General features: G+C 39.9%; 1 protein-coding gene across 1 annotated transcript in view; it reads right to left on the reverse strand.

Annotated features, from left to right (window-relative positions):
- Positions 1-1,040: 1,040 nt before the first annotated feature.
- Positions 1,041-20,096, reverse strand: part of VPS4B (vacuolar protein sorting 4 homolog B) — a 30,255-nt gene continuing 11,199 nt past the window's right edge. Inside the window, exons 3-11 of the mRNA XM_055559025.1 lie at positions 19,143-19,299; positions 16,581-16,648; positions 11,958-12,077; positions 9,455-9,611; positions 8,861-9,009; positions 8,399-8,480; positions 7,812-8,031; positions 4,060-4,200; positions 1,041-2,572 (exon numbers count right to left, since the gene is read on the reverse strand). Coding sequence (XP_055415000.1) covers positions 2,471-2,572; positions 4,060-4,200; positions 7,812-8,031; positions 8,399-8,480; positions 8,861-9,009; positions 9,455-9,611; positions 11,958-12,077; positions 16,581-16,648; positions 19,143-19,299 — 1,196 coding nt within the window. The 3' untranslated portion in view covers positions 1,041-2,470. The remainder of the gene's footprint in view (positions 2,573-4,059; positions 4,201-7,811; positions 8,032-8,398; positions 8,481-8,860; positions 9,010-9,454; positions 9,612-11,957; positions 12,078-16,580; positions 16,649-19,142; positions 19,300-20,096) is intronic.

A 20,096-nucleotide genomic window follows, 5' to 3' on the forward strand; every position in this document is an offset into this window, starting at 1 on the left:
TCAAAGATAATCTAGGAAGTTGATAAATATGGATATAACTCCAATTTTTTCAAGCCTTTATTAAGTAAAGGTTTGAAATAATAAACATAATAAACAGTGTCAAGCACCATGCTACTGCAAAGCAAAGTCAGCTTTACTTGTTGGCTCAGAAGAAGACGAAGAGTCCCTTGGACAGCAAGATCCAACCAGTCCATCCTAAAGCAAATCAACCCTGAATGTTCATTGGAAGGACTGATGCTGAAGCTGAAGCACCAATACCTGGCCACCTGATGAGAAGAACTGACTCACTGGAAAAGACCCTGATGCTGGGAAAGACAGGCGGGAGGCGAAGGGGACAACAGGGGATGAGCTGGTTGGATGGCATCACCGACGTGATGGACATGAGTTTGAGCAAACTCTCGAAGATGGTGAAGGAGAAGGAAGCCCGGTGTGCTGCACTCCATGGGCTGCAAAGAGTTGGACAGGACCGAGCAACTCAATAGCAGCAAAAATTGTAATGGTCAACATCCAGGCAGAGAGAGCCTGAGCATTCAGCTTCCTCTTGAGTAGTTATCTGCCCATAAAGAGCACATGGAGATGGTCTATGCTCCACCATTCTAGAATAAGTTTAAAATAAGTAGATTCTAGAAACAGTTTTAAAACCAGAAATGTGGAAAATGGCTAAAAGTGACACAGATACTGAGGCATGGTTTTCCGAGCACACAAAAGAATTAAGTGATAAAATATTCACTTGTCATTAATGCTGTACTTACACACTATTTGGTGAATTGAAGTAAAATACTTCCTCAAAACTAATTTTGGATTCACAAAGAATTCTGGATTCAATTATTATATAGTTTATAATAATATAGTTATATTAATTCTCTTAATGACAAGATTTTAATAGCAATACTGTATGATTCTGAGGCAGCTAAAGTAGAATTTTCATGGATACATCTTTAATTGATAATTTTTAATGGCCTCTTGTGCCTAACCGTTTAGATGTATTTTCTCCCATACAGAAGGTCCCGAAAGAAAGACGCGTGCACAGGATACAGCCATCAGTGGTTACAGCAATTTACTTCACGGAAGAACAGAGTATTTTGGGCCTATGATTTCCATTTAATATCAACAAAAACAATCTGTACAGAAAACCCCAAGGCAACCATATAGCATAATATGTAAAATGTGCAAATAGAATTTAAAATGCAAGTTATTCTATAGCATTTGCAAGGCAGAACTTTATAGTAAATTAAGGAAATCTACCTCATTCTAGCTGACTTAATAATACTTTGCATGGAGAGGCCAATGCAAATGTACAAGGCACAGCTTAGTGTTGGTGCTGAAGTGTGACACACCCCTCAGATTAGGGTATTAAAATAACATAAAATCATGTCTGCATTTTATTATTTAAGGAGACTATCAGCTCATTTCTAAAGCGTCATGAACCATTACACTGATAACATGTGTGGTCAGGACAAGCTGTTCCCTGAACTTAAAAGGTCAAAGACAAGACTCTAGCTATCTAATATTTAAAAAATTTATATGTATATATATATACACACACGCATACCCCGATATCACATACAAGAAACTTTCCATAATCCAAAGGGAGGCCGTGTGTTCCTTTAAGTAAAGGTTCCCATACAGTATTTCATGACAGAATTATTTAAAAAGTACATATTTATTCACCACCTGTTTTGGTCAATCTTACTCAAAAAGACACTGAAAGACTAAAAGACACTACAAAAAGACACTAATTTTCTTCTTCAAAACAAAGACAACGCCTAACTTAGAGAGTCTTTCTCTAAAGATTGCACAGTGAAAGGTATTACTTAGTTAAATATAAAAAAGCTTGCAGCTTTTATAGAAACTATTTAAATCTACATGGAGAAACAAGCCATCCTATTAAAAGTCAGCAAGCCCCTTGGCTACAACACAGTCCAGGGCCTTCTAAACCTGACCACAGTGCTCTCTGCTGTCTTACTGCCCATCCCTGAGAGTAAAGCATTTAAATTGTTTTTAGTAAAGCAAATGTATTTTACTTTGATGAGAATGATGCTTAAGTTTTTTTTTTCCAAAATATGAAATAAACCCCATTTCGTTTTAGCTGGAAAAAAAAGAATGCTCTTTGCAAAGACCACTATTCCTAGCAATTTAAAATATTTGTATGTCAATCAATTTTAATTTTCTTTTCACTGGGTAATTTCTATTTTTCTGCTATTTATATGTCACTCATTTTCTTTTTTTTTCCTGTTTTTGTTTATCACTCATTTTCTTATGGCCCATTATTTTATAATTTTTGTTAACAGGAGGATTTAATTGGTAATGGAGCAAAAGTACATACAAAACTTAAAGGAACGCTGAGGTGAGATCTCTGTTTCCCTGTGGTAAGACTTTTACAGGAAAGAATCTGACTGCCATACAGGAAAAGCAAAACTGCCCACGCGAGAGAACACGCATGGTCAGCGTCATCCTTGCCGTCTTTGGTCTAGCCTTCTTGGCCAAAATCTTCTGTAAACTTCTTTAGTTTTAACAAGTCGTGTTCATTGACCGTGGGCTTTGTGCTAGATAGTGACCGTAACATGTCCGACTGTCAGGAAAAAGAACGGGGGAGGATTAGTCATTGATTTAACTGAATAAAAAACATTTCATCAGCAGCATTATTATTACTAACTTTCGCCTAAGGTTAAATCTGAACATCTGCAGTGTGTCACGGACTACTGATGATAAACTCTCCTGTTTTCTTTCTTTGCAAAGAGCAACTTCGACTATGCTATTCCTTTGCTTATAAACTTTCAGTTGCTTGCCCGGTCCTGATCATAACCTTCAAAGGCTCCTTGGCACCCAAGAAAGTACAGTCCTCTTCACCTGAGGACCAAGGCCTCCAGAATTAAACCCCGATCCTTTTTCTGGCTGTATGTTTACTTTTTAAGAAAGCAGCTGTCAAAATGCAACTCAGAAGGGATATATTCATTCACATATGTGAAACAGAATAATACCATTTAATCAAAACCAATTTATCAAAAAGTTAAACTATCAGCTAAAATCATAATCAAAATGGTAAGAATATCAATATAAAAAATTTATTAAAAAATTAACTTTTAGACCATGTCTCCTGTAAAATAGTATGGAAAAATGATCAAAAGAATGAAAGCTTTAAAAAGTAAAGGATTTCTAAATAATTTCTCAGATAAGCAGTGGTGAATTAACACATAAATATTTCTAGATGCTTACATATATATTATTATATACATATACACACAAGCTTATGTACATATGTCTATAAATCTAGATCTACATATCATGTGAAAGTTAGTTAATTTTGACATATAGATCTGAAAAATCTTTAAGAGAAGATTTTAAAACTCAATGTTCATATTGGCTACAACTCAACACGAAACAAAAAGTTTAAAGTTTGGGGGAAAACACTGAACGCTCATAATAAATGCGCATCTTTCCTTTCTTTTTCGGCGGCTGCTGTGTGGGATTTTAGTTTCCTCACTAGGGATCAAACCTGTGCCCCCTGCAGTCTTACAGATTATTTCATTTCCTCAATAGAAACTACAGAAATGCAATTCTTTATGAATATTTTAATTCCTTCAATATAAACTGCAGAAATGTAACTTCTTATAATAAAAATTTTGTTTTCAGAGCTTTTAAAAAAGTACTGCATTATTTAAACTTTCTGTGACGCCTTGAGACGTAAGACAGAAAAACACTGCTATGAATACTCTGATTCACACAATAGTGTTTCTGCATGTTTTACTAAATCAGAGGTTCAAGGAAAAATATTTTCACAATATTACTGTAAGATCTACGTCAGAAACCTGTATGTTTTAAAAAACAGCTTATTCACTTATAATTAAATTTTCCTTGAAGCTCAAAAAAAGTTTAAAGATAATTATTTGATACTTTAGATTCTATTAATCTCTATAACCTTTGAAGTATTACTATTAAACATGGCTGACCATACTAGCAGTTTTAAACTAAATTTTATAAAACTGAAAATTTTATATGACAAAATTATAAAATATAATGCTAAATAATTTTTTTTTTAAAGCAAACAAAACGTCAAACCATGCAAACAACTGGCTCCAAAAGTTTATCCCCAGGGACATCCATCCACGTCATCTCAATGGCACCAGGGTCGCCTGGAGAGCAGGGCGTGAGCAAGTCATCTACTATGTTGTTAGGATCAGCTCGTGAAGGTCCACGAACCTGCAATAAACAGTCATTTGAGATCTTTACTTGAACAAATTGAATAAATATTAAGATTTAAACCATTATCAGGAAATCTGAACATGTACTATTATCATGTTTTATTAAAATGCTTAGTTCTGAAAATAAACAGAATATACAACAAAAAGTGCAATTATCTCCGGGTGATGGGGTAGACTGTGTTTGATTTTAATGTTTTTCTTGATGATTTTCTATATTTGAAATTTCCTACAGTAGATTACTTACATGATCATAGGGAGAAAATAAGTTAAAAAAAAAATTCCCTGTGCCTAAAAATACCTTTTTTCTTTTCTAATGGCTATTAAATGGTAATAATCCCAGACACCAAGAACAGACCTGCATAACACGCTGCTATATTTAAAACAGATAACCAACACGGACATATCGTATAACACAGGGAACTCTGTTCAGTATTCTGTAATAACCGAAATGGGAAAAGCACTGGAAAAAGAATGGATCTGTGTGTACATATAACTGAATTACTTTGCTGTACATCTGAAACTAACACAACATTGTTAAGCAACTATACCCCAATGTAGCAATAAAAATTAATAAACAATATACAAGCAACTCCTACAGCTCAACTCCAGAAAAATAAATGACCCAATCAAAAAATGGGCCAAAGAACTAAACAGACATTTCTCCAAAGAAGACATACAGATGGCTAACAAACACATGAAAAGATGCTCAACATCACTCATTATCAGAGAACTGCAAATCAAAACCACTATGAGGTACCATTTCACACCAGTCAGAATGGCTGCGATCCAAAAGTCTACAAGTAATAAATGCTGGAGAGGGTGTGGAGAAAAGGGAACCCTCTTACACTGTTGGTGGGAATGCAAACTAGTACAGCCACTATGGAGAACAGTGTGGAGATTCCTTAAAAAACTGGAAATAGAACTGCCTTATGATCCAGCAATCCCACTGCTGGGCATACACACTGAGGAAACCAGAAGGGAAAGAGACACGTGTACCCCAATATTCATCACAGCACTGTTTATAATAGCCAGGACATGGAAGCAACCTAGATGTCCATCAGCAGATGAATGGCTAAGAAAGCTGTGGTACATATACACAATGGAGTATTACTCAGCCATTAAAAAGAATACATTTGAATCAGTTCTAATGAGGTGGATGAAACTGGAGCCTATTATACAGAGTGAAGTAAGCCAGAAAGAAAAACACCAATACAGTATACTAACGCATATATATGGAATTTAGAAAGATGGTAACAATAACCCTGTGTACGAGACAGCAAAAGAGACACTGATGTATAGAACAGTCTTATGGACTCTGTGGGAGAGGGAGAGGGTGGGAAGATTTGGGAGAATGGCATTGAAACATGTAAAATATCATGTATGAAACGAGTTGCCAGTCCAGGTTCGATGCACGATACTGGATGCTTGGGGCTGGTGCACTGGGACGACCCAGAGGGATGGAATGGGGAGGGACGAGGGAGGAGGGTTCAGGATGGGGAACACATGTATACCTGTGGCGGATTCATTTTGATATCTGGCAAAACTATTACAATTATGTAAAGTTTAAAAATAAAATAAAATTTAAAAAAAAAATAAATAATTAAAACCAGGAAAAAAAAAAAAGAGCAGCCAAGCACCGCCCCCCCCCCCAAAAAAAATTAATAAACAACAGACCGACTTAAAAATTCCTTTAAGTTACTCTATTTTCCATAGTAAGAAATTTGTGATCTTTGGGAGGTTTATTATTATGAAATTACTGTCTCTCCAACAAAAACTCCTTCAAATATAAGTACAAAATTAAATGCTGAGTGTAATTTAAGTGCTAGCTGAACTTGTAACTCGTAACTGATTTAAAGTAAAGAATTTTCATAATATCCAGAAAAAGAAGCTCTGTGATAGTGACATACAGCTTTCAGCCCCGCCACACACGCATCAAGTCGGGGGCTGCTTCGTCCTTCACGCTTGTTTTAAATGATCGGTCTCAAATACTGTCTTAGGATTAGGGTAGGGGCAGAGAAATAAACATTTTCACTTTACTTGTTACGTATTTTCTTGTTTGTCTCCTCTCACAAAAATTTCAGTGGCAGAGATTTTTGTTTTTCGACCACTGTACTTTCTGACTTACCTCTGGGCCCAGATTAGCGCTGATACATTTAATAAATAAAATCACAGGCAAACTTGTTCTTACTAATCGAAATGCGGAAGAGAAGACAGAGCCATAGAGATCTATTGGACTGGGGATACAGAACGCCTGATGTTGAGAGATCTGGCTGCTCCACCTTTATCCTCCTAACGAGGGCCTGGCTCTGGGGTTGTATAAGCTGCCCCCAACAGTAACACAGAAAACTGGCTGGAAGTTCTTAGCAGGGGAGGACTGGGCTCCTTCTAAACGGCAAAGAGAATATTAAGGAGAAACCCAACGGCTGTGGCATAAACCTTGGTCCCGAGCTAACTGTGCTTCTCTCGGTACTGAAATGACGGAGGAAGAGGTGAGTAACATTTACTGGACTGTTCAGGTACCATGACTGCTGTGTTATCAATCTTCCTCTTTTCATTCTCATAAAAGCATTTCAGAGCAGTGTTACCATCCTTACTTAAGAGATGATAAAAAAAAAAAAGAGAGACTTAAAAGGTAACAGCACAATTTGGTCAAGTAGATAAAATAAGTAAATTGTGGAGTCAGGCTTCAAATTCAGGTTTTAATTCAAGCTCCTCATTTTTTAAAAGAAATTATTTACCATGGTAACACACGGTATACAATACACACGCATATGTTTATCAGAGCCGTGACATATTAGTTTGTTATATACTGATGGATTAGGTTTGCTGACAGTGTTTTGGGATTTTCACATCTACGTTCATGAACATATCGGCGACTGCTATTCTCAGCAAGAGTGTAGGTCCAAATTACCTAGTCTACAGTTACTTAAATTGTCTCCCAAGACTGCACGGAGAAGGAAATAGCAACCCACTCTAGTACTCTTGCCTAGAGAATCCTGTGGATGGTGGAGCCTGGTGGGCTTCTGTCCATAGGGTTGTCGAGAGTCGGACACGACGGAGCGACTTCACTTTCACTTTTCACTTTCATGCACTGGAGAAGGAAATGGCAACCCACTCCAGTGTTCTTGCCTGGAGAATCCCAGGGACGGGGGAGCCTGGTGGGCTGCTGTCTAAGGGGTCGCACAGAGTTGGACACGACTGAAGCGACTTAGCAGCAGCCGCGGCAAGACTGCACAAAATTCCCTCTCAAACCATATATGCTTACGTCACTCGTGAGACCAAGTGGCGCACGGGAGGAGCACGAGAGGAGGGTGGCTGAGACCCCAGTACCAAGCATGTGAGTTTATTAAACGACAGCCAGCTATCATTGTTTTTACTTTGATAAGGAGGTATAAATGTACGGGTAACATGCTTCCAAAGCACTCATACAAAGTGGTTTTAAAACACGTTGGGAGAATTTATTTCAGTGGAATGGACACGTCTATTATGTAAATCCACTTATTTATTACACAAAACTGAAATCTTCCTAAAATTCTTCAAAGACAAGTCAACAGTGGTCTCAAAACTTGATTTTAAAAATATATGAAAAGACAGATAAACGTTCCTTACCTTTTTAAAATGGGTAGCTGACTGCACTTTCCTAACTGGCTGCATGAGTGCGTCTCGTACAATGATACTTATGTCTGCCCCTGAATAGCCCTCAGTCTTCTTTCCAAGGTCCCGGAAGTCTGCTTCTGTCAGGCTGTTCTGAGTGGTGCCCAAATGCAGCTTAAACATCGCCGCTCGGGCATGGGCCTCAGGCAAAGGAATGTAAATTCGTTTCTCAAACCTTAAAATCAAAGAAAAATTACATCACGATTATCATATGATAATATTTAATTTCTATTAAAAATTACTTTTCCAAGAACTAAGCAAGATATTTAGATATTCTCTTTTATACAGAGCTAAGCTGAACACATTAAATGGGCCCATATCCACCATAATTAAACATATATTTAGGGTAATAAAGGAAAAATACCCAGAACACATTAACAACAAATGCCTGCCTCCCCGGGCCAAGTCAGGGGTCAGCAGGGCTTACGCACACTGAAAAACATTCTAGAGTTGTCAGAATGCCCTCTCTCTAGGCAGAATGGGAATTGATACTCACTTACTACACTGTAATTAGAAATACAGTGTTCCCTGTATTGTCATACCTTCGCCTAATGGCAGAATCCAGAACCCAGGGTATATTTGTAGCTCCCAGAACCAAAATTCCGTCATTGTCCACGCCAACCCCTACAGCAAAATAGATACAGTTTCAGGTAATTTGTCATTTCAGTGTTCTTTAAACCTCATCTGTATCTTCTCTTATGAATGTGGTATTTCTTTGTTAAAAATGCTTCCCCTTGAGAGTCTCTCTCTGAAAACACTGTATTTAATCATATTTCATACTACTAGAATATGATATAAATATTCCCAACAGTAGAATCTCCTCAACTGTGGGAAAATACTATTAATATTCTTTTCAAAATATTTCTCCAAAGATTTAAATTTGAAGTCTACTTTTTCCTTCTATTGATATTGTTTCTGCTATAAGTGAATATATAAATAAGTCCCTTTGCTACTTATACCGAGATGATTACAACTGGGCAGAAATTAAATCAGTTGAGCACTACCTTGCATCTGAACTAGGAATTCTGTCTTAATTCTTCTTGCAGCTTCACTTTCATTTTCACTTCTTGAACCACACAGAGAATCGATTTCATCAATGAAGATAATCGAAGGTTTATTCTCTCTGGCAAGCTGGAATAAGTTCTTAACTAGCCTAAAAATAAATTAAAAGTGTCAATTTCTAAAAATTAGCCAATAACACATGACAATGAAAACATTAAAATAAAACAATGTATCAATAGGAACTCTAAGAGTGTTCAGCTGTGCCCAACTCTTTGCGACCCCATGGACTGTATGTAGCCCATCAGGCTCCTCTGTCCCTGGGATTTTTCAGGCAAGAGTGCCGGAGGGGCTGTCATTTCCTTCTCCACACGTGTGTCACATGTGCTAAACCATACGTGTGCCATGTATGCTCTCTTCTCCCTCTGAAATGAATTTTGAACTAGGGAACAGTTTGACAGAGAAATTAATACCACCTGTATTACAGCACTTTTTGGAATGCCTATTAATGATGTAAGAAACCTACTACTTTATAGACTGATAGAATGACTACCAAGCAAAGAAAAACTTAAAAAAAAAAAAATCAATTTACTACTTACTTTTCACTTTCACCTAGCCACTTAGAAACAAGGTCAGAGGAAGATATTGAGAAAAATGTTGAGTTATTTGCTTCTGTGGCTACAGCTTTGGCTAAATAGGATTTTCCTGTTCCAGGTGGCCCAAATAACAGGATTCCCCTCCAAGGTGTTCTCTTGCCTAAAATGTGTATTAAAAAACAACATGAGAACTTCAAGACCATTAACTTCGTCATCCACCGTGAAGCATACCATGAAGAGGTTCCACTCTAAAGCTGGCAGGAGGATGAAACACAATTTAAATCAATCAATCTAAGGTGAAAATGTCTTAAATGTACTTTATTTCCTTTTTAGAGACCACTTTGTCAAAACTGTGTTTGTACACTATAATCCTCCCAACAGGCAGTCATCCGCACGCCCACCATCCGACCACTATGTATGGAAGCCACAGTGGCAGACAGAGCTACGGTGCAAGGATCTCTGACCTCCAAGGCCCTCCAGTCTATTAGGCGGAAAAGCACTCAGTTAAAAGGCAGTTGCTGATCATCCACTATGTGCGCTGCTCAAATTCAGAATATTGTAGGAGAAACTAGACCCACAGGGGGAAGGCAGCTGCAAGTATTTCCTTTAATATTCATGACATTTGCAGGGGTGAGACTAACAGTTTCGATGACTCGTGACGTTACACTCAATTCCTGATTTCACAGGAGCACATATTATTATTTTAGGTGGCAGATTTCCATTCTGATGATTGGAGAACAATAGGGGGACTCCACCTTAAATTCCAGTTTTGCCAAAATATAGTTAACAAGTGAACACAATCAGATCTTTGAACCTCAGTTCTACTAATGAGAAATTATAATGTTGCCTTACATAAACCAGGCTGGGTTACAACTGGCAATAAAATATCACACGTTTAAAAAAGCCAAACAGCTACTAGGTGCACACTGCGGGCGACACAGGTGTCTGTGAAGAGTGACACGCAGACGGCGGGCCAACGCCAAGCGCCGCTCGTTGCGAGGGAAGCCGCAGCTTCCACTTGAATTCTATTCGCGGGGTTAAATGTCTGCAATTGTCAGTCAGTGTCCCCTTAAGTGTGGTCCACATACCAGTGCTGGCAGAGGAAATGCTTTTAGGTGGTATACAAACTTTCCATTTGAATAATTTTTACAATGCATTCTATGAAAACACTACTTACCCAGAGCGACACAAAGACGTCTTTTATTACTTAAAAAAAATTTTGTGGCCACATCGCACAGCGTATGGGATCTCAGTTCCCCAAACAGTGACCAAAGCTGCCACCCCTGCACTGGAAGCGTGAAATCTTAACCACTGGACCGCCAGGGAAGACCCCCTAGTAATTATTCTATAGTAGAGTTATTAAGTAAAAACAAAGGAGATGACTTAAAAGTTCAAATGTGGGCAAGACAAGCTGTGATGTTAGAAGTCAAGAGAGAGGTCCCTCTCTTGAGGGAAGACACAGGGATGGATTTCTAAGTTCCTCACATCGATTTCTTATCTGGGGGATTATTACTGTCTGTAATAATTATGAGGCTGAATGCACATGGGTTCCTCCATGTCTCTGTATATTTATACTCCAGTTTAGTAAGTTTCTCTAAAAGTGATTTAAAGAAGAAGATTAAAAAAATAATAGTACACGTATATGGAAAAATTCATGAAGATGACATATAGGAGTCATGTTTGGCAAACACTGGGATAAGCAACGTAAGTTCAACTGCATTTTTGTACCTTTATAGGATTCTGATGACAACTTCTACACTGTTAGTTTCATATTCCTGAAGCGAGGTTCTGGGTCGCAGCCTGAAGCTGGGTGGACAGCGGGCTCTTGCTCCTCATCACTGCTCTACAGGACACTGCTGTCTGGACCCACTCAGTTTGAGGCCCGTATCCCAGATTTGCTCTCTATATAAACCAGCTTGTTTTTAAAAGGAAAAACCTCTGTTTCACTGTTAAGACTGTGGGTATAGCTGTATCACGAACACAGGCTATGGGTCACGAAAGGGACAACATGAAGGATGGTTCAGCACGGAGAAACCACCTACGGCAGAGCTGTAACTCCAACTCGATCCAGAAGGTGGGTTAGCAACCTTCTCCCTGCAGTGATCATGAGCTACTAGACGATACACGCTTCATCTGAAACTGTTAAATAACTGGATACAAACTGTATAACTTGCTTTTTGAGCTTTACAATACAGGCAGGTATTCTTTCACGTGCACTATAATGAAGACGGCACAGACATTCTAGTGAGTGCGCTGTCCTCCACCGTGTCCCCTGACTCACCTTACGCGCTGCTGCTTGACATTTAGCTTGTTCTGAGACATATATATATGTTACAGCACGTATATGCATATGAAGTCAGCATCCGTGTAAGGGCACACCACTGCCTTATAAGAGGATTTAAAGTAACAATTTACGGCACAGAGACAAGAGTTCACAATACTTTACCTCAGGCATCAGTGTGCTTTTTAAAAAATCATAAAAAAAATTATCTACAAGCCATCTCACCTGTAAAGAGATGAGGAAATTTGATAGGCAAGATCACGGCCTCTTTCAGAGCTTCTTTAGCTCCTTCCAGACCAGCAACATCGCTCCACTTCACATTGGGTCGCTCTATAACAATGGCACCTACAGAAAGTTAAGTCATCTTTCAATCAAAGAGGGCTATTTCATCAAATTTAGATAACAACATGACATAATGAAATTAAAGAAATGCTTTATAAATTTGTCTGGAAAAGTTTTATGTATTAAAGACAGTTCTAGAAGGGTGTGACAAGAAAGTGGTTGTTGGGGGGCAGTGAGGAGGAGTCGGGACCTGGGGTGGGTAGCTGGATAATCCAGCATAAAGCCATTCAACTGTTCTATCTCCACTACCTTGCTGTGAAATAGAAATAGCATCATCTGGCCAGACTACTAAAGACAGGTGAGTGTAAAGGTCAAAAGAAGCACTAAACACCAGAGAGCCGGGAAGAGCACCGAACAGCACGTGTTGTACTCATGGTATCTGACCACTGGTTCTGGAGTATCTCCCATTTCTCCTTTTAACCAAAAGAATCAGTGATCTAATGCTCCCCTTAACCACAGAAATAAAGCACATTTAACCACTTTACCTGAAGACAGACAGGCAGAGACAGACGGAGAGAGGGGAAGAGGAGGGTGAGAAGGGGATGATGGAGAGAGGAGGTGTGCTCTTACAGACCTGCACATTTCCCAAGATCTGCCAGTTTCCATTCGACTTCTAAATAGATCTATTTACACTTTCTGTGCATTAACAAAGTTATTTAAATGATTTAGTTTTTGAACATAATATATTCAGAAGTCATAGCAAACTGTTACAGTAAGAACAAGTAAAAATCAGTAACAGTCCACAAAACATTTCTTTCACTGTAGCTTACTGCTGATCTTTCTACAAACCTTTTATCAAGAGCCTTCCCAATCTTCTGGTCTAGGGAAACGGCTCAGCCGTGAGGGAGCCTGCTCTAAGATGGTGCGTAACTGCGGTAAGTGCGGCACCACCACTTACACAGTCTACTCATTACCCAGGGTATTACTTTACGGGTATTCTTCTTGCTTTCAAAGGTCATCTGTTAAAGAATGCGTATACTTGGCAACTTCCCTAAATTACAGAACTCTTTAGCTATACATTAACATGAAATAAAACTATGAACTCTTTTTGCATTCTGAAAGTTCAGACTAAGTATAAACTTAGTATAACTAAGTCCAGTTAGAACTGGACATGGAACAACAGACTGGTTACAAATCAGGAAAGGAGTACGTCAAGGCTGTATATTGTCACCCTGCTTATTTAACTTATATGCAGAGTACATCATGAGAAATGCTGGGCTGGAGGAAGCACAAGCTGGAATCAAGACTGCTGGGAGAAATATCAATAACCTCAGATATGCAGATGACACCACCCTTATGGCAGAAAGTGAAGAAGAACTAAAGAGCCTCTTGATAGAAAGAGGAGAGTGAACAAGTTGGCTTAAAGCTCAACATTCAGAAAACTAAGATCATGGCATCCAGTCACATCACTTCATGGCAAACAGATGGGAAGACAGTGGAAACAGTGGGAGACTATGTTTTTGGCTCCAAAATCACTGCAGATGGTGACTGCATCCATGAAATTAAAAGATGTTTGCTCCTTGGAAGAAAAGCTATGACCAACCTAGACAGCATATCAAAAAGCAGAGACATTACTTTACCAAAAAAGGTCCATCTGGTCAAAGCTATGGTTTTTCCAGGAGTCCTGTATGGATGTGAGAGTTGGACTATAAAGAAAGCTGAATGCCAAAGAACTGATGCTTTTGAACTGTGGTATTGGAGAAGACTCTTGAGAGTCTCTTGGACTGCAAGGAGATCCAACCAGTCCATCCTAAAGGAAATCAGTCCTGAATATTCACTGGAAGGACTGATGCTGAGGCTGAAGCACTAATACTTTGGCCACTGAAGAACTGACTCACTGGAAAAGACCCTGATGTGGGGAAAGATTGAAGGCAGGAGGAGAAGGGGACGACCGAGGATGAGATGGTTGGATGGCATCACTGACTCGATGGACATGAGTCTGAGCAAGCTCTGGGAACTGGTGATGGACAGGGAGGCTTGGTGTGCTGGAGTCCATGGAGTTCCAAATAAGTCAGACATGACTGTGACTCAACTGAAGTTAAGGGAAAACCCAATTCACTTTTTCTTTCCTATGTTCCATTCTGATTAGTAACCCTACATGAGAAAAACATTGTCATCTGACAAAATTTTGTGTCTATTAAACAAAAGTAGATTTATACATAAGCATTATCTCGTCAACTAAAAGGTTTTGCTATGAATTTTCTAAGTATGACATAATTTATCTTCACATTTAATTAATACTTTTCTCCTTATTTTCTCCTTAAAGTTTAAACTAGGTGACTTTGGAATGTTCAGTGATAAAAGAACATCTAGATGAAAGTAATACTAATTACTAGACATGGATTCATGATTTTTAAAATTAAAAGGGAAGGATTATTAGAAAATAAAAGCCAAACAATTTGATTATTCCCAACCGAATAAATCCATCCAGCCTTTGGCATTACTTATCATACTAACATGCTCTGTATGTGCGTGCTCAATTGTTCAGTCATGTCGAAATGTTTGTAAGCTCACGGACTGTAGCCCACCAGGCTCCTCTGTTCATGGAATTTTCCAGGTAAGAATACTGGAGTGGGTTGCCATTTCCTACTCCAGATATTAATATGTTATTTAACCTCAAAGTCACTGAATATCAAAATTTACAGAAGACTCAAATCATTAATTTTAATAATTAAATATTACACTTAATATCATAACCTAAAACAGAAGTAAAAGATTTGGAAAACTATTTCAGGAAAAGTGAGAAAAGATTCAAAAAAGGATTATTTTACAATGAAATCCATCAGCAAACCATGAAACTAAAAGATGGGGAAAAAAGGATTCTCAGATAAGAAAAGCTAGGACTCTCTCCATATTCTATTTCATCTTGAAATTCCAAATAAATTTCCTCATTTAAATGTTTTAAGCATCTGTATTTTTATACATCCTTGGGCCTTATCATCACTGATAGGAAATATTGAAAAAAATTTCTTATTAAAAACTGGGTTGTATCTTTTCCAAAATTAAAGATATTAAAAATTCCAATTTTTCCTTCAGTGGGGCAGAGCCAGAGAGATGGGGAACAAAACCAAAAGAATGGAGAGAAAAAGGCTTTCTGCCTTATCAGTAAAACAAAGCCACCTGGCATGGCCCACGGGGTGGCCCTGAAAAGCTGACCGAGGAGGAAGCAGGCCCAGTGCGCTCGAGGCAGTGGGACCTGCAGTTACCGCCCTTGGACTACACCCACCACTGACGCTCTTGGCACATAAAAACATCCTCGATCACTGTAGGGTTTCTAAAGTATTATCCTTATAGGATTCCCCTATCCATCCTGGTGGGGTCAGTAAGACAGAAATACGAACAAAATGAAGAGACTAGAACAGCAAGGTTAAAGGTCTGTCCAAGCTAGGAACGTCCACCAGTCCCTGAGGCTGGCCCTGGGGGATGGCTATCGTTCCCAGATACAACACGTTCTGCCTGGCAAGATTTAAATGAATAAAGTGACTGAGCATAAAATTCAACTTGAAAAACCATTTGCTAATATATCAAAGAACAATCAAATCTCAGGAATTAAATAAGTCAGTAATTAATGAGATGCCTTTTTAGATACACAGAGCTACTATTTCCTCTGCATGCTAAGTTGCTTTTGTTGAGTCCGACTCTTTGCGACCCCATGAACTGTAGCCCACCAGGCTCCTCCGTCCATGGGACTGTCCAGGCAGGCACACTGGAGCGGGCAGCCATTCCCTTCTCCAGGGACTAGGTACTGAATCCCTAATATTTGTCAGATGTAACACTAGGTAGTTTTACACTGTTGCTAACCTTTTCAGAGCCCTGAAAGCATTTTTAACTTGCGTTTTAGAGCTGGGGCTCTCAGGCTCTGAGGCGTCAGGCTCCTTGCCCCAGATCAGAAAGACCTCAGCCCAGCACAGCCTGCAGTGGAAGCCAGATGTGAACGGAGCCCCAGTCTAGACCCTCCCCATCATCCCATTCCCTACAGCAGAGAGAAAGGGCTTTTCCAGTGTGGAAGGTGTGAAAATTAAAGGGGAAAGAGCAGTGTAAACAGGAGCACTGAAACAGGGTAAAACAGCATGAGGAAGAGCAGGCAGGACCATGAAACAAACGGCACCAGTGGCCTCGTGGCAGCGACTGTGAGGACGGCCAAGCGTGAGCCTGAACCCATCCTGCTCCTGACAGGAGACGCCAACGCCGTCAGATTGCACAGAACGTTAGCAGTATAGCTGCTACGCTCTCTACAACGGGCAAATAAGGCAAAGTGAAGGAGTAAACTTTTTAAGGCAGATGTAACATGAAACAACAGCCTAGGAAAAAAACCAACCAATCTGAGAACCTAGAGAGGAAATCTTACAAAAACGGTTTCAAACAAAGCCAGCACGCAATCACTGGGACCAAAGCCAGTTCTTGGGCCTCATTTAAGTACAGGTGGGAAAGAAAAACCAACTCAAACAGACAATTCACTATGAGTTTTTAAAAATAAGTAAATTTAAAAATGAAATCTAAAGCGACCTTGAAGTTGATTCTGCAGTTTCTTTTTTTCGGGATCATCAGATTCTCCTTCCCCATCACTGTCATTCCTAATAAAAAGAATTTAATACATTCAAATGATCACTCATTGCTATCAAAATATGGCAAAAAATAAAGGAAAAGAAGTATCTGTAATGAAAGTAGCAAAAAAAGACAGGCACTAAAAGCTTAGCTCATTTTATTACTTTGAAGAACATACTAAACAAAACAGGAAGCAGGCATTTGTTGTTGTTTAGCTGTGATGTTGTGTCTGACTCTTTGCAACCCCATGGACTGCAGCCCACCAGGCCCCTCTGTCCATGGGCTTCTCCAGGCAAGGACACTGCAGTGGGTTGCCATCCCCTTCTCCAGGAGATCTTCCCCACCTAGGGATGAACATGCATTGGCGGGAACCCGGCCTATTACCTATCAAAATGGAATTGTGAACAGAAAATGGAGAAAAAGACCAGAATGAAGTCAGGAACTAGCTCCAAATTCCCGTGACATACCTATGCATGTATTAACTCATAAATGCATGACCCATACTTCATTCCACAGAAGATTTAAGATGAATTACAAGAATGTTGTAAACAACAACAATTAAAAAAATCAGGACCAGGCAAACTATATATTAGACCAAGAAGCCATAACTAGGAGGGAAAAAACCCAGAATACTATTTAAGGTACAAAGACCGGTAACCTTAGTCTGGGGGTTCCAAAAGACAGATTAAACTTCTGATGAAAATGAACTGACCCCAAAGAACAAGGAGCTCAATCCAGACATTTCCTATCTAGGGATTTATTCTGAGGATGTAATTTAAAATGAGTTCAGGGATTTGACTGCAAGGATAATCATGCCCATGTTGTTGACAATAGGGAAAAAATCAGTAATAATGTGCATTCAACTATAAGGATTAGCATGTAGAACATGCTGCAATCTTTAAAGCAAAAAATATGCCTTTAAGACACATTTTTACAATATTTAAAAAAATGTCATTACATAAAAACTTGGCAGGTTTCATCTCAAAACAGGACTGTGTGGTTCTCACAGGATGGTGGGGTTATTTATGGGTGAGGGAGAGACTCCAAACTGACTCACCTTGACTTTAGAGTTGGGGGTCTACCAACTCTCTAACCTCTTTCTATCACACTTTCTTGTACAACAGACAGTATTTGGTTAAAGAAAACCTGCCATTCCTAGGCCCCTAGCCATATGGAGTCCAAACTTGTCTCCCTGGCCCTCAGATTCTGGAAGGGAAAGCGCTACAGGTCTCCCAAAGGTGCTTTATGACACTGTGCTTCTACAGAAGACCTATATCAGTACCTATTTTCACTAACTGCAAGACAGCCAAAGAGGATTACTGCTTTTCCAAGGAAAGGCAAACAACAAGAACAGCCTTCAGCACCGGTTTTGCAGCGAGCTCTTCCAGAGGCAGTGCGCTCTCCCTCCGGGAAGCACACCAGCCTCTCAGCCCGAGATGCCGCAGCGGGGACCGGGGGCCGTGAGCCTCTGTGCTCGCTCTCCATGCATTCTGCACCTCTACTACCAGGAAGTAATGGCTTCTCTGCTTTACCCCGTCTCAGTTTAAAGCTGGTCCTGCCGTCCACTACAGAAGCAGGGCGTCACCTCAGCAGGGACACCACAGGCTCTCCAAGCGTGACCAGGAGGGCCTCAGCCCGCAGGGGAGGGGGTGCTTCTGCTGCCAAGGGGGCCTCAGTGAGATCTGAGGGCCCGAGGACCCGAGGTCAACTGATCCTTCCCAGCAGTTTCATTTCAACTTAAGAGAGATGCCCTGATTTTCACATAAGAAAACCAGTGAGGTTCAACTGATTTTGAAATTCGGTAAGCTACAAGGTCAGCGAGGGTCTCATTTTTGTCCTGCCAATGCTAGAGCCGTGAGAAGATAAAATATTCTTAGGATGTCACAGGAGCTCCTGGTTCTCTGACCATGTCATGAACAGAGAATATAAAAATCCTGAGCCTACTAAAAGTTTCTTCCAACTCTCCCACGTAGTCCGAAGGAGCCTGTCAACTCTTAGATCTCACAGTTGCCTATGGGAGTAGCCACAGGCCCCCAAGCACTGCCTTCGAGGGACCCTGTGCCTGGCCATCACAGGGATGATCCCAGGAGCCTGCGCTCCACTCCTACGATTTGAAACCTCATTACACGATGGTCAGAAGGAAAGAACTGGGGAGCATTCCTGCCGAGCGTTTCTTCTGCTACCAGCCAGTCAAGGAGGTGATTTGCTGGCTATCACCTCCTGAGCTTGGCAAACTAGGGGTTCGAAAACTTTTTTCTGTAAAGAATCAGACCGTCGACATTTCAGGCTTTGTGGGCCACACAGTCCTTTGTCACAACCACTCAGCTTTGCAGGTCTGACGCAAAAGGAGCCGCAGACAACAGGGAACTGAAGGGAGGAGGCCGTACCCCCATACAGCATCAGAAAGCAGGCCGTGGGTCAGATGTGGCCCAGGAGCCACCCTTTTCTAAAACGTATAGTTTCAACAAAAGAAATTTCCTTCACAAACTCCTGCACTCTTGTGATTCGCTCTGAGACACATACCCCTTCTCGTCGGCGGGGGCCGGCTGCCCCTCCTTCACTGGCTTCTGGGGCTTCTTCTCTCTCTTCTTCAGGTACTCCTTCAGCTTCTCCGCTCTGTCAAGATACTCTGTACACTTTGCCCTGATACTTTGCTTGGCTTTATCACCTTGTGCTTCATCTAGTGAAGGGAAACGCAAGAGATTTTTTCCTTTAGTATTCTTTACAGACAGGTTTAAACTCTTAAGACACGCTTTTCAAACAAGGAAAATCTATTTTGGAGGAGAGAGAAAAGATCGTCTCTGGTTCATCATAATCAAATGATGATCAATCTTTTCTGATCCTTCCTCCGGCAGGGTTCAACAGTGAGTACGAGTCAGAAAGAGTTCCGAGCAAGACACTAGTATACTTTAGGTTCCTGTTAAAGAATAAGCAGAAATCCTGTAATATCCTGTGGGACTCATACTCTTCCCTTACATTCTTCGCAGATAGTTGAAAGCTGCTTATCTCACACAAAACCAATTATGAGACAAACAAAAATAAAGCAATATTAACCATTCCCACTAATGCCTACGTAAGCTTTATTTCAGAATATAGAAAGCGTCAGAAATCCCAGATCCCGTGTGTACCACTAATACAGTACTTTTATTACATAAAGGCCCCAGTGAGGGCTGTTTGAAAGGAGACTTCAGCAATATATGCAGTTCATGAGATTAGCCCTATCCATCTTATCAGGTTATGACTCATTCTTAGTTTCACTTTAATTTGACAGAAAAACCTCAGAATTAAAGAGGGAAGCTCAGAAGAAAATCCTTAATTACCCAACTGCTAAAATTTTTATCTAAAACAGTAACAGACAGAAAGACACTTTTTTAACATCTTATTTCACATGCGTTCAGCATTGGTTTAAAAGGTTTTTCTTTATGTTTCTCCCTTACTGCATATCCCACTGTTTAGAACAGTGCTGGGGACTGGGCG

Source organism: Bubalus kerabau, chromosome 21, assembly GCF_029407905.1.
Source record: "Bubalus kerabau isolate K-KA32 ecotype Philippines breed swamp buffalo chromosome 21, PCC_UOA_SB_1v2, whole genome shotgun sequence".
Lineage (NCBI taxonomy): Eukaryota > Metazoa > Chordata > Mammalia > Artiodactyla > Bovidae > Bubalus > Bubalus kerabau.